Source organism: Pavona decussata, unplaced genomic scaffold, assembly GCF_977016875.1.
Source record: "Pavona decussata unplaced genomic scaffold, jaPavDecu1.1 SCAFFOLD_6, whole genome shotgun sequence".
In the NCBI taxonomy this organism is placed as follows: domain Eukaryota; kingdom Metazoa; phylum Cnidaria; class Anthozoa; order Scleractinia; family Agariciidae; genus Pavona; species Pavona decussata.
In genome coordinates, this window is record NW_028145430.1 from 1,444,296 (window position 1) to 1,458,716 (window position 14,421).

The 14,421-nt window shown below is 35.9% G+C and overlaps 1 protein-coding gene, 1 long non-coding RNA gene and 1 other non-coding gene across 3 annotated transcripts in view; all 3 read right to left on the bottom strand.

Moving 5' to 3' along the window:
* LOC146489085 (uncharacterized) overlaps positions 1-14,421 on the bottom strand; it is a 311,447-nt gene that overhangs the window by 107,755 nt on the left and 189,271 nt on the right. The window contains exon 14 of the mRNA XM_085105827.1: positions 11,395-11,567. Within this exon, the coding sequence (XP_084961953.1) occupies positions 11,395-11,567 (173 nt within the window). The remainder of the gene's footprint in view (positions 1-11,394; positions 11,568-14,421) is intronic.
* LOC146489095 (uncharacterized) lies at positions 3,577-7,538 on the bottom strand. Its single transcript, XR_014863946.1, has 3 exons — positions 7,397-7,538; positions 6,062-6,983; positions 3,577-5,395 (listed from the first exon to the last, which is right to left on the bottom strand). It is a non-coding gene; the product is annotated as an uncharacterized LOC146489095 (long non-coding RNA).
* Positions 9,099-9,171, bottom strand: Trnat-ugu (transfer RNA threonine (anticodon UGU)). Its single transcript has one exon. It is a non-coding gene; the product is annotated as a tRNA-Thr (tRNA).

Consider the following 14,421-nt stretch of genomic DNA (forward strand, 5'->3'; position numbering starts at 1 on the left):
TGACAGAGAAAAAAATTAAAATGCTTAAAACAATAGGATTATAAAGGCAAAGATTAACTGAGAGCCTTTTCAAAGAACGTTCAAAGCGAATGTAAAATTAAAGTGTGATTTCATTCTCATCAAAGCAAAGCTTCCGCAAAACATTCATTCGCTTGTTTTTGTCAATTTTTCAAAGATCGTTGTTTAGTTTATTTCTGTACTGATTGCTATGAATTTATCAGTTTTTTTTTTCACTTATTACTCAAGGATATATTTGAAGTCTGTTTTTTGGTTAGTGTATCCACTTTCTCAGAGGTTTACAACGTACGGCCTTCTTGACAAGCAAAATTTACTAGACAGTGACAGTGCCGGTAGCGCGCGTTGACTCATTGTTCACAAACCGATTCGCCTCGATCATCTTAAAAACTAAAAAGACTAATAAAAACAGAAAATATCATTTGGAGTCCATTTAAATTCCGCTTTCATAACACACAGAGGGAAAATGTTCTTAAAACTATCAAGGAACTTCGTAGAACAGTCAGCAAAAAACTCATAGAAGGCGCAAGCAAACCAACAAATTATTTCATCTTTTTCGTAGCGTACAAAACAAACAAAACCGACGAGAACAGTTCCCATTATGCACGTGTAATTAAGAGAGAATACAAGTTTAATTCAGGAGCAAGCTAACATCGATAAAGCCAAATGTTAGGCATCAATTAATTATTCACCTGCTCTGTGAAGCTTCCTACCGCTTGGAAATCACACGAACATAGATCGATAAAAATAGCAAACGGTGGATCCAAAGAAGGAACTTGCGGAGTCATTTTTTCCCGCTCCTTCCTCCCATCAAAACGACACTTTCATGCTCGGTTATCGTTTGTTGAAAGAACTTGGACGCCATGACCGGTTTCAGTTTCTCAACCAAACAAAATAAAGACAATCCGATCCAAGTCTTTAGCTGTTGACGCAAATAATATTTTGCTGTTTCTTGTAAGAGATACGAAAAGTAACCTTTAAGAGTTTCCTTTCTAGCTGCAACACTTGATTTACGTGTATTTGTGTAAAAACAACCCGGCGAACTTCCAAACAACCTCAAAGAACTTGTTGTTTTTTGGGCACAAAATGCAGAAACCAACGAAATGTAAAACTATCGTGCTCAGCCAATCAAGAACGAGTATTTTCGCCGATCGACCAATTAGGAGTAAGTAATTTTGCCCTCGGTGAAAGGAAAATTACGAAATACTGCCCTCTGTTACAACAAATCGGCATTCAGTAATTTTGCCCCCTGTATCACAGTGTTATTGTTGATGAGAAGTTAGCTGCAAATGCATTAAAATGTATAACTGCAGAATTGATGAGGAACTCATCAGGTTATAACGTTCATACAATAAGTAGACTTCTATAAATGTTTATTAATTAAAAATAGGAATTGTGGACCTCCGTTTTTAGGCCTCGCTAAATATATATATTACCACTGATCATGATGCACATCAGCGAAGGACCATATAATAAAGAGTGTTTGACGCATAGCAATAAATATCCAATCACGTGATCTAGCCAGCACCTTAGTAGCGAGTCTTGATATCATAATATCGCTCTTTGCATTAAAAGGCAACAAGCAATTTTAGCGGGTAAAAATGCTTACAACAGGTGCTTTAAATCAATTTGTTTCACCCATGCTGAAAAAAAAAGTGGCTATTGAGGGGTAAAATGGGGCATATCCTGCGTTCGACATGATTGTTGACGATTATTTAGTTGTTATAACTGCAACGATCTTTAGTGATCAGCCAATCGGCACTTACGTTTCTATTTGTACTACGATATTGCATTTGCGGGCCTTACCAAAAGTAGCTTAGCTAATCGCACTTATTATTTGGTTGCGGACTTGTGTGTGGTAGTTAAGTCCTGGATGGAGGCATTGTAGAGGAAGGTAACGAAAACATCAATTAAATGGAATTATATTAAAATTACTCTATTTATAAAGTTTTGCAGTGCATAATAAAATGAGCTGAAGAATAGACTCCTTTTTTGTGCATTCTAAGGACACGTGGTTGGAAGTCTAGATATTGTTTAAATCATCTTGGAAAAATTCTGGGTAATAAATAGAAACTATTAAGTCGTCATCTGATTTAACACAATATGAAATGGCGCTTATTTTTATCAAAGTTATCAGCTTGCGCGCTTCATTGCCAGTCGCTGGCCATATTTTGCCAGGGTTTCTTTCATGATGTTCAAGCTTGGGTTTCTTTAGCATGAAATAAAGAACGTCAGGCCGCCAAAAGATTTTGATTCGCATTTTTACAAAAAGGTGCAAAATACTGCCCAATTTTGATCATAAAGACAGCGCACGTCTTTAAGGGGAAGAGGAAAACGAACGCAAAAAAATTACCTTTCATTTTTTATACAAACTTTTAAATTACAATCTCATGTCAATTAAAGTGTCAAATCCATTTAGTATTAAAGGGCCCTAGTCAGAAACACCTTTGTTTTTGTTTATATGATAGAGTTTGGCTATTATTTTTTATTCAGAGCATGTCGAAAAGAACGAAATCACTGTGAAACAACTAAAGATAATGAAACATACTTTCAGGAACATAACTTAGAGTTAAGCAATAAGATTTCGCCTTACCATGCGATATCAGTAATTTCGATGGCATCGAAAATGGCGGAGGCTGACTAGGGTCGTTAAAGGATATTATTAAAAAAATAATCTCTTAGGTTAGGAACAATCGAGTACCACCTTGAGAGACAATAAACATAAAAAATTTCACAGTTCAACCACAGGCAGCCCAAGTTCGCGTTACTGGAGAGTCTGTGATAATTAATAAGTAGTGGGACGATGACCTTTGAGTGCAAGCGGTATTGGGATAAAGGCAGCTGTTGAGAATTTAAACGCGTTATAAGAATTTGTATGGGGAATAAAATACCGTCGATTTTGACGTTTAAAAACACGCAAAATTCAACGTTCATGCAATAAAATGAATAAAACTGACACACCTCTGGTGTATTCTTGTGTGCTTTGTAGGCTATTTTACGGTTTCCGGCGGGCACTCTTTGAAATCACTGTTATTCCCTTCATAAGATGGAGGTATTTTATTTTCCATACAAATTCTTAAAACATGTTTAAATTATCAACGGCTGCCTGTAACCCAATACCGCTTGCACTCAAAGGTCATCGACCCACAATTCACTGGAAAACTTGGACCATTTACAGACTTCAATAAAGTTAACTAAATCTCTGGAAAATGTCTGCATTTTACTTGTAAATTTCGATGTCTGTAAATTTGCACACTTACAGAGATTTTATAAACCGTATAAAATCTCTGTAAATTTCACCACATTTTGTGCCTTACGATCGCATGAAATGTCTGTAAAATCCCTACTTTTTCCTTGTAAATTTTGTCCGAAATCTACAGACATTTTATAACGTATATACTAATCCTTGTAAAATCTGCACATTTTCTCTGTAAAAAAAAGCTCAGAAAAAAACTTTGTAAAACGAAGAATATAAAACGTCAATAAAACGTCTGTAAAAATCAAACAAAAATTACTGCATAAAATGTTAGTATAATGTACACAAATAAACTACACATAATGTCAACGAAAAGTACATTTAATGTCTGTAAAACGTATACAGTTTAATCTCTGTAAATTATTCACATTTTCTCTGTAAAAAACCGGCTGTTTAAAAAACAGAATACCACAGCCAGAACACAAAATGCCAATAAAATCTCTGCAAAAAAGCTAAAATCAGACCATAAAATATTACTAAAATTGTCATAAATTAAGTGCATATAATGTCTTTAAAATGTAAACATTTTATTACAACACATCTCAGGATCTCTGCAACAGGTACCCTGCTGCTTTCCCCTCATAGTCATAAACCACACAAAAAAAAAACTTAGTAGGCACCGTCCTTAAGTCACTCTGTTCTATACAAGTTTACTTGTAATTTTCATGAGGAATTGGTGTAAATTGAATTGAATTTTAAATAAAATGCATATTCATAAATCCTTTAAATTAATACAAAAGAAATAATCTATATCAAATTTTTAATGCCAGAAATATATAATCTATAATAAGCAAAACAAATGTATGATATATAAGCGTGTCCGAATTCTCTCAACATATCTAAAGCCCCATTCACACCAACAAAACATGTTTAATTAAACCAGGTTTAACAAAATGAAAACTGGTAACAGAAAGCTGAACCATTGGCTTTGACATAGGATTCAAGTAAACTTTAACTTATGCTTTCATTTGTGCTAAATCTGTAGTCGACAAAAATCCAAAAGCAGCTTTTATGAAGGAAACAATTTTAAATTTTGCTTAACTAAACAGCTTTCAAACGTGTTTAAGCCTTGGTGTGAATGGGGCATAAGACTCTTAAAGGAAGACATACAGTACATATATTGCTGTCAATTGGTAAATCAGAGATGCATAAGCGTAAAGGCATAAACACCTGTATTATTATTATTACTATTGCTTAAAAAATCTCAACCCTGTCAATATAACTATGACTCTCAACAGAAGCCATATTTTTTTTTTCAAATGGTTAATTAGAGATGCATAAGTGTATGAAGCATAAACCTTTGTAGTACTAGATATCATTTAAAAACTCTCAACTCTCTCAACATAACTAAGACTCTCAACAGAAGCCATACTTTTTTTTCAAATGGTTAATTAGAGATGCATAAGCATATGAAGCATAAACGTTTGTAGTACTACATGTATATATCATTTAAAAACTCTGAACTCTCTCAACATAACTAAGACTCTCAACAGAAGCCATATTTTTTTTTTCAAATGGTAAATTAGAGATACATAAGCATATGAAACTTAAACATTTGTAGTACTATATATCATTTAAAACTCTGAACTCTCTCTACATAACTATGATTCTCAACAGAAGCCATAGAGATTTTACTAGGCAGAGCCATTTTCAAAAGTTTCTGATCCCAGTTCATGCCTACTCAGAAGAGTATTGAACTCGTCCATTAGTCATTTAGTCACACTGAAAAAATTGCATAGATGATCTGAACCTAAATGTACAGTGTGATTTACATATATCAAGTGGCATTTACTTTTTCTATCAGATTTATATGCAGGACATGTTTATGCTGTCACCTTTTCAAGAGTACTTGTCTTGATATAAGTGAACATTTCTTTGCCCTTCTAATTAGTCAACCAGGACCAGATTATCCTTGGAAATAACTTTTCCCCCCCTTAATTTTGCCCTCTTTAAAAAGTTCTTTCCCTAGAAGAACTATAAAACCTCCTTTGTGAATGACTGGCTACTGGGCAGTCATATGCCCAATGTGGTTAGTTCCTTTTTAACTGTTATGATTATTACCTCATTCACTTTACTTGCCTTTAAATAGAAAAGGCCAGTTGTAATGGCCATGTGCTTGGGTATCTGAAAGCGATCAAGAGCAAACAATGTTAACAAGTGTAAAATATGTTGTCTAATCCTAATGAAACAGTTTCCTGTGTTTGACTGAAAATTGTATCTGTTACTATTTCCAAGGCCAATAAAATGAATTGTTTCCTCTGTACACATACATGAACTGCAGTTTATTGTATGTTTCAGGATTTAGGAAACGGACAAGTTACCAGGGATGTTCTTTTCTTTATTGTGGTCAATACTATGTTTTTCTGCCAAAGTGCCAGGAGCTGAAACTCAAAACAGCTTTGGAAAATCCCCTGCTCCTTGTGCTGCTGAGTCATGCCTGGGTTATTGAATAGTTATCAGGAATGACAATTTTCATACAACCAACAAAGTTTCCAGTGTCAAAGCAAACTGCAGCTGGGTCTTAAATGTTGTCAATTTTAGTAATGAGCTTATTCCTTATCTTCAGAACATAACGGTAATGATACTATGCCTATCACGAATATGCAACAGCATATTCTTTAGGGAAATGAAACTGCTCTGTTTTTTTTATTTCCAGATGAGATATATTTGTAAATGCATTTAATAAAACATAGTAGAAGTCCACACAGCATTGGAAATATTCTGTTGGAAATTGCATTCACTGCCATTGTCTTTATTATTTTTGGTTGCAAGAATGGCACTGTTCCTTACCATTTCATTTTTCAGTCATTCCAGTTTGTTTTGTTCCATTTTTTTCAACCTCTCCTTCTCATAGGGTGATAGTGAGTTCCTTGTTTCAACAGGCTAAGAAATAAAAAAAAATGTACCCATCATTAAAAACTGCAAAACCAGATCAACCACAACATGTTAAGTTACATGTAGGAGTAGAGATTGAGAATATTCAGAACTATTTAAAATTATTTTTTATATTATTGTAACTGCAAAGGCAGGCACAGTGGTCAAACATGATTATTCCATTGATTCCACGTCAAACTGTCTGCGTTCAAGCCACAGTCATTGTGTTGTGTGCTTGGGTAACACACATGTACATCTACATGTACTTATCTCAGACATTGTCTATCTATCCAGGAACATACATGAAATTCAAGGTTTTTCCACAAGCACTTAGCTACATGTAGAAAAATGAAAGATGGGTGTCCAATGAGCATGTTTCTTAAAAACATTTCAAAGGATCAAGTGAATTTTAATTTTTTTTTTAAAATTGAGCAAAGGACATCTGGACACCCTTCTGGCTAAAGCCTTGTTTCCCCATACATGAACAATATCCAATACTTCTTTTAAAATCTAATGTTTCCCCATTGTCCTTGCAGCTATACTTACACTTGAATTATCTGCAACCTCACTATTGCTGCCATTGCTTTGACCACAAGTAGTGACTGAGGGACACACTAATTTATTACTTTTCTGTGATCAGGCTTTTCATTCATTGTTATTTGCTATTATTGAGAATGATATTTTTCAGTGATGAAAATTATTGTAGCTAAATATATATAATTTTGTAACGTCCAACAGTCAAAAGTGACTTATCTTGTTGAGCAGGATTTGGTGCCTTCACTCTGAAGCTCAGTACAGTCTTGAGTATCGGCCTTGACTACAATATTGAGTTGAAAATCTGTAGTAAAACAGAGTTCTTCTGAATGATCACAGTGATCTTGTTGGTTTTTGAGTAAAATGAGGGTATTCAGCCTTTAACTAACATCTGAGGTGGCAGTTACAAGAATATACACCCAATGGGAATGAAATTGATCATGAACTGATCTCCATGCATACAACTTCCTTCAAATCAAGATCAGTGTCTTAAAGTCTTCAGCTTTAATATACCAAGACATTATATTAAAACAGCTACAAAAAATAATATTTGCTTCCTCGCAAAAACAATTGCAAAGGCTTTATACTAAAAATAAATAGGGAATGTCTACTTCAAAAATCTCGAATTCAAGAGGGGCAATTGCACTCGCCCAGAAGATCTATAAAATCACACATTTTCACGCAGTCTTTCATCAAAATTATTGTGTGAAATCTTACCTGTACTTTCTAAAGGTAGTTGTCCGCATTTGCTGCCTTACTTCATCGTTTTCTCGCTTAACAGAGGTAAAAATCCAGAGGAAATGTCTCCTGAACGCTTGAATCCCGCCTAAAATCCCAAAAAACTAAAAATGAAAGAAAAATGAAACGGTCTTTTCCCGAGCCTGCAGTTCCATAGCTGCTGACCAAAATGGCTTTGTTCATGCCCAGTCTTCCCGGTCTGAATGAAATCCAAGATGGCTGCCGGTACTCAGTGACTCTAGTCGCTTTCTTGTTCATTTTAAAAGCGAGCATTGCGCATGAAGGTCGTTGGAATTATGATTCAAAGCATTGCTGTTCTTTTTGACATTAAATGGAGTCAAGATTCATCAAAGAAGGTTTGAAAGTAATAGTGTTTTCACAAGTGCAATTCAGTGTACGACCAATTGTATTAGCTTGGGACTAAGTTTTTGCTTTTTTGGTATTAAAGCTTTCCTTGAAAGGAAGCCAGTTGCAAATACTAATATCAGTTACTCATCTTGGTTTTATGTCTTTATATGTCCAATTAAAATAACATACATGGTTTACGATGTGAATTTCAATATATTGTAGTTCTTTCTTTTTGAGCTAGAGTTAAAAATAGGCTATTTAGTTAGATGTCCACTATAAGTAGAGGAGACTTCTCCCCTCAGCTACATTCCTTTTTTTTGTAACACAATAATAAAGTTATTATTATTATTATTATTATTATTATTATTATTATTATTATTATTATTATTATTATCATCATTATTATTATTATACAGCTCACTCTTGTGGTATAGACAACAAGTACACGCTGCTCTTTCTTCCAAACCATTTGTTATTGCTGCATATTAAATTTGCCACGGAATGGTTGAATGTATGGTTCAGATTAAAACTTACAACAAAGAAACTGTGAATTGTAAATTCCAGTGTACAGTGAAGTTCTGATTGGTGTTGGTACAAAACAGCTGCCTTAAAATCATATTTTTTAATAGCTGAACAAATATGAAATGTACATTGTAGATCAAGCTTAAACTCAGCTGAATAAAAAAGGAATAAAATATAATACGTTATTTAACCATGTATAGAAGATTAAACAATTTTTTTAAATTCTTTTTAATTTTTTTTTTAAAAATAAACTCTAGTAAGCAGCACACAGCAAAAGATCTTGTCAACTTCTTTATTTTCTCCTACCGGTTTCGTCTGATAACACAGACCTCGTCAGCGAGTTTGAACAAGATAATGAGGGAACTTATTTTATTCTTAATCATTGCAGTACAAATCACGTTCCAACAAGGGTGTGAACAGCGCGAAAACACCCACAAAGCATTACGTGCAGGATATAACGGAAATCCTGCTTTACACTGAAAATGTGAAATGTTTAATTTTGGGGCTCATGGATTTAATGTTAAATCTGTGAGCCCCAAAAAGTTATGGGTGGTTACAGAATAGAAGACAATCAGCACTTTTGAGTTTACAAAGACAGTGCTCCAATGAGAATTATGTATTATTCAGCAATGGCAGGCAAACTCGGAAAAAGAAAACAACATCCTGCATACTGCTAGGAATTGGAATGTCAATGAGTGGCATATGTGCAATGAAAGGAAATGTGATGTAATATTTTTAAGCCATGTGAACAAATGAGAATGATGTATTATTCAGTTATGACACAGGCAAACTAGGAAAAAGAAATTCTGAGTGCTCCTATCAGGAGTCGAACCTAAGACCTTCCAATTACAAGTTCGGATGCTCTACCACTGAGCTACAGGAGACTCATGGGAGCTAAGGCCGTTAAACTAGGTTCATGGGACAAACATCCTGCATACTGCTAGGATTGGAATGTCAATGAGTGGCATAAATTATGTGCAATAATTCCAAATGATTCCAAAACAAAACATTAATGACTAAGCACTGAATGTGGATGCATACATGTAAATACTTCTTCATGTTAAATATGATAAGTCTATTGGCATCCATGTTTAAACACACCTTAGTTTAGACTCTGAAGAATTTTGTAGTTTAATATTTAAAGTAACTTGCCACAGTTTTCAAGTGTAAATCTTAATAAATATTCCTCTAAAATGAAACGCTTTGCTTCATTGTATTGTTATTTTGAAGTATATGGGTGCATTCCTTTGGGATAATCCAGATCAGGATCAGGGCAAAGGAATAGATCCTGATCTGGATCATCCCAAATTAATGCAGCCTTAGTCTGTTGCTGCCAATAACCTTTTTGGTACTCACTGTTTATTATGGAACAGACAGCAAGTAGCGTAGCCAATCAAATTATAGAACTCTTGACTAGTAGATTCATACTGATAATAAATAGCCAGGCCCAAGGGCGAAAAAAAGAAAAATTATGTGCAAGGTCATGGCTGCATTGCTTGTACAGGTTGAATGCTGGGAAGGCACATCTTATTGCCATTCCTAATGCTCTAGGGGGCAGGGAGGGATTGACCTTCTTCAATTCTGGCATAATAAGCTTCACTTCCGTTTTACACCTGGACTCTTGGCGAAGGTTGGCCCTTATCCTAACATACAAAAAATATGGATTTGTTATGTTAGAAGAAATAAAAAAAAATTGTGGGAGACAATTAGGAGTGAGAAGACTAATTACCGTATCAATCAGCAGACTTACAGTCTTATATGTACACCCTGCGGGTGTGCGACACATGTAGGCTGAATTTTTTCTTGTTCAACTGGAATGTCAGGAATGCAATTACTAGTGTCTGGCCACACGTGACTAGATTCACTCAATACATAGAGTCAGTTTGGTTATCAAAAATCGCAACAGTTTAGCTGCAATTTGACCCATTTTGCCCCCAAAACCAGACCCGCTTTGCTCATTACACAACAAGTCAGTTTATAGCCTTCGTTTAGATCTATACCAGAACTAACACGGTTCAGTTATGACACTGACAGTTGTTATTCTCCTAAGACCTGCCCAACTTTTTGCCTCGACTCGCTTCGGCTTAGTCAAGATATAAGTAAGAAGCGATATGACGATCACACTGTCATTAGATGTGTTCCTGCTGTTACCAGCTGTTTAATACTCAAGTTATATTTTGTCTCGAAGTCAACACAAAATTGCTATTGCAACGATTTCTCGCCGACACTTCCTAACCAATGGTTACTCCTAGAGGATTTACTCACCAGTTAACGGCTCCTGCCATTAAAATAGACAACAAGTTTCTCTGAGCCCTGTCCATGTCCGCCATATTGAATAATACCGATGACCGACCGGCAATGGGCAGGCCAACGAGCAGAGCGTATGAGACCCGGGTGTACAGCGAGCTGATCGACAAAGTTGGCGGACAACAAATGATTTCGTAAATGAAACGACAATTTACAGAGATTTCATAATGCCCTGCTTATGACAATTTACAGAGATTTTATAGTGCCCTGCTTATGACAATTTACAGAGATTTCATAATGCCCTGCTTATGACAATTTACAGAGATTTTATAATGCCCTGCTTATGACAATTTACAGAGATTTCATAATGCCCTGCTTATGACAATTTACAGAGATTTCATAATGCCCTGCTTATGACAATTTACAGAGATTTTATGCGCCAGTTTACAGAGAATTTGAATTTAAATGTCAGAGCTACTTTTTACAGACATTTTAGACGTTAAAGAAAATCATTGTAAAAGTAAGATTTACAAGCATTCTTCGAAGATTTCATTAAGTCTGTAAATTTCCCATTTTTACTTCAGTTAAATTTTACAGACATTTCATAGATATTCTAGAAAGAGGACATTGAGAAAACTGTATGAAATGTCTGCAAAAAAGATTTTACAAACATTTTGCAGTCGATAAGTAAGAGTAGGCAGAATTTAATTCTTGTAAAAAGTCTGTAAATTCTACATTTACAAACATTTCATCAAGTCTGTAAATGGTCCAGATTTTCCAGTGATTAATTATGACACGCTCTCTAGTGACGCGACCTTGGGCTGCCTGTGGTTCAACAGATACATCTGCCCTGTACTTACCGGAAGTAACATAGGAGAAAGATAAGTCGTATCCACTAGATTGAACAATCCCGTCTGAATAAAAATATATCATGGAATAGTTCCCAGTTACACGAACGGTTTGTCCAGTTCGCCAACCGCAGTACATACCAATGGTCTGGTATCTGTCATTAGCGATCCTCAAATAGCCGTGTCTATGGAAATGAGTACATATTTGTGATGATTTAGCTTTCCCTAGGCTTGCACTAAATGATCTTAGATATTTCACATACATGTCCAATACACTCGACCTGAGTCCGGTTGACTTCATTCCCAGGCGGATAGAGTCTGATCGCGACCGGAACCGGAAATGGGTGCAAGGCGCTTGATCAGTGGTACCGGAAGTAAGGGGTTAACAGGAGCGAGGTTGGCAAGGATCCGACGGAGACAGTTCGTCCTGGCAAGAGTCAATCGGACTTCCCGGAAGCCAGTTCGCGCGAGACATAGAAAATATCTCTTTGTCATGAGGCGAAACAAGCGCGCTACTCATGAAATATACGTCTTTCTTGAAGCCGGTGAAGCGAAACAAGCACGCTACACATGAAATATACGTCGTTCTTAAGGCCATGAGGCGAAACAAGCTACTCATAAAATATACGTCTTTCTTGAAGCCGGTGAGGCGAAACAAGGGCGCTACACTGACATGTAACATTACTCGTTCTTTAAGCCATGAGGCGAAACAAGCACGCTACACATGAAATATACGTCGTTCTTAAAGCCATGAGGCGAAACAAGCTACTCATGAAATATACGTCTTTCTTTAAGCCATGAGGCGAAACAAGCACGCTACACATGAAATATACGTCGTTCTTAAAGCCATGAGGCGAAACAAGCGCGCTACACATATAACATTAGTCGTTCTTTAAGCCACGAGGTGCGAAACAAGCGCGCTACATGTGAAACATTAGTCGTTCTTTAAGCGATGAGGCGAAACAAGCTACTCATGAAATATACGTCTTTCTTGAAGCCGGTGAGGCGAGACAAGGGCGCTACACTGACATGTAACATTACTCGTTCTTTAAGCCATGAAGCGAAACAAGCACGCTACACATGAAATATGCGTCGTTCTTAAAGCCATGAGGCGAAACAAGCGCGCTACACATATAACATTAGTCGTTCTTTAAGCCACGAGGTGCGAAACAAGCGCGCTACATGTGAAACATTAGTCGTTCTTTAAGCCATGAGGCGAAACAAGCGCGCTACACATGTAACATCAGTCGTTCTTTAAGAGGCGAAACACCACGCATTTCACTCATGCCGAGTGCGGCCAATTTTCCCTCGCTTTATCGCTCGACAAATTCAAATCTAGTTGTCAAAAAAAAATTTCACAAATGGGTCGCTTCTCGTTTGATCAGTTGTAATATCATCAATTATCACACTAGATTAGCGTCACATCTTTATCGGTTTTAAGAATAGACGGCACTTTTATCAGAATATAACTATGCCCAAGAGAAAATGAAAACAAAAGAATAATATGTCCATTTTATCAATAATCCTTTATTAAATCGCATTGTTACATAAATGCTCAAAACGCACATTAGACTTCTAGTGCCATTGTTTATACCCGCCAGTAAATCTAGCAGTTAGTTGCTTTTCAATTCATTCCTTTCTGAAGTTCACGGAACACGCACCAGCCATGCCTATAAATCAACTCACACAATTAGACAAGAACTTGAAGGGCTGCATAAAACACGATCTAGACTGGACTTTACTGCCGAAAAATATAAAAGAAGTAAGTATTCTCTCTTACGACCTTTAATGATCATAATTTTCTTGCCAGCGTAGCACTGATTTCGTGAATGAAAAATTTTGTAACATTTCCTCTTAAGAAGGGTTTGTACTCCTGTAAAAAATAAGCTTACTTTCATCCAAACAATTCTCAATCGGAAGTTGTCCAGTTCCCACAATTAAATGAACATAACAGATTTAAAAAACCTTAAAATGAAAAGGAACAGGTAACAGTCAGTATATCTGAAGTTTTCAAAGATTTGTTTAGGTTTCGGCTATCATGACTGTTCCTATTATCAAACGACCTATTGTCAAACGACCAATAACATCTGGACAATCAGGTTAACAACCAGAGACGTATATACCGCCTACATCCACTTGACTCTGAAGATGACTCAGTTCCGCTCAGGTTGTCGAAACGTCAGTCAAAGTCACCACAAACAGTCCTTCTCAGGACTACACTCACCTAGATGATCATAATTTACGTACTTATAAACGTACTCTTTTAACGACACATACCATATTGTTCTTATTCAACCCAAACAATAACATCAGCAGTTGCTATAAATTAAAGAGATCTTAATTTCACAGCAAGTATTACTGCCAATCAGGGACTAATAACAAACTCGCACATTCAGCAAAAAAAAAAAAAAAAAGAAAAGCAGAGAATTAAAACCTAAATGAAATTTTAATGGTTAATTACTCTGGAGGTCAAATGAAAATAATCTCCAGTGGCCTCTAAAATTATGTCAATCATATCAAAACAACTCAAAGCAGTTGGTCACTTTTCCCACTAGCCATCTTCGACACTATCCATTCATGCCCTGTTATTTCTCTCTCATGATTGAAGTGATAACACTCAAACCGAGAACTGTTTTTACACCAACACCTCTGAAAAGGGTTATAGATGTGCTACTTACTTATGAACACAAGCCCCTCCCATATCTAAATCAGCCTTAAAAACAAAACCATTTTTCTTTAATTTCTTACTATACACCATGAGTGACAACACTGTAGGAACAGGCCTAAAGTAAATTTTGTACGTGTTACAAGTTACATTTAATTTCGGGTTATTTTTTTTTTCACCTACGTTCAATCTCATTCACACAATCCTGACATTCATGATTCTATCTCAGCAAAATAAGAGAGACACTGAAAACTATAAATGAAATAATATTAACACTACATTTACAATAACTATTGTCTGCGAGTTTACAAACAAATGATCCCCTTGAGATTTCTAACATTTTTAACAATTACTTTTCCTCCGTTGGGGAAAAA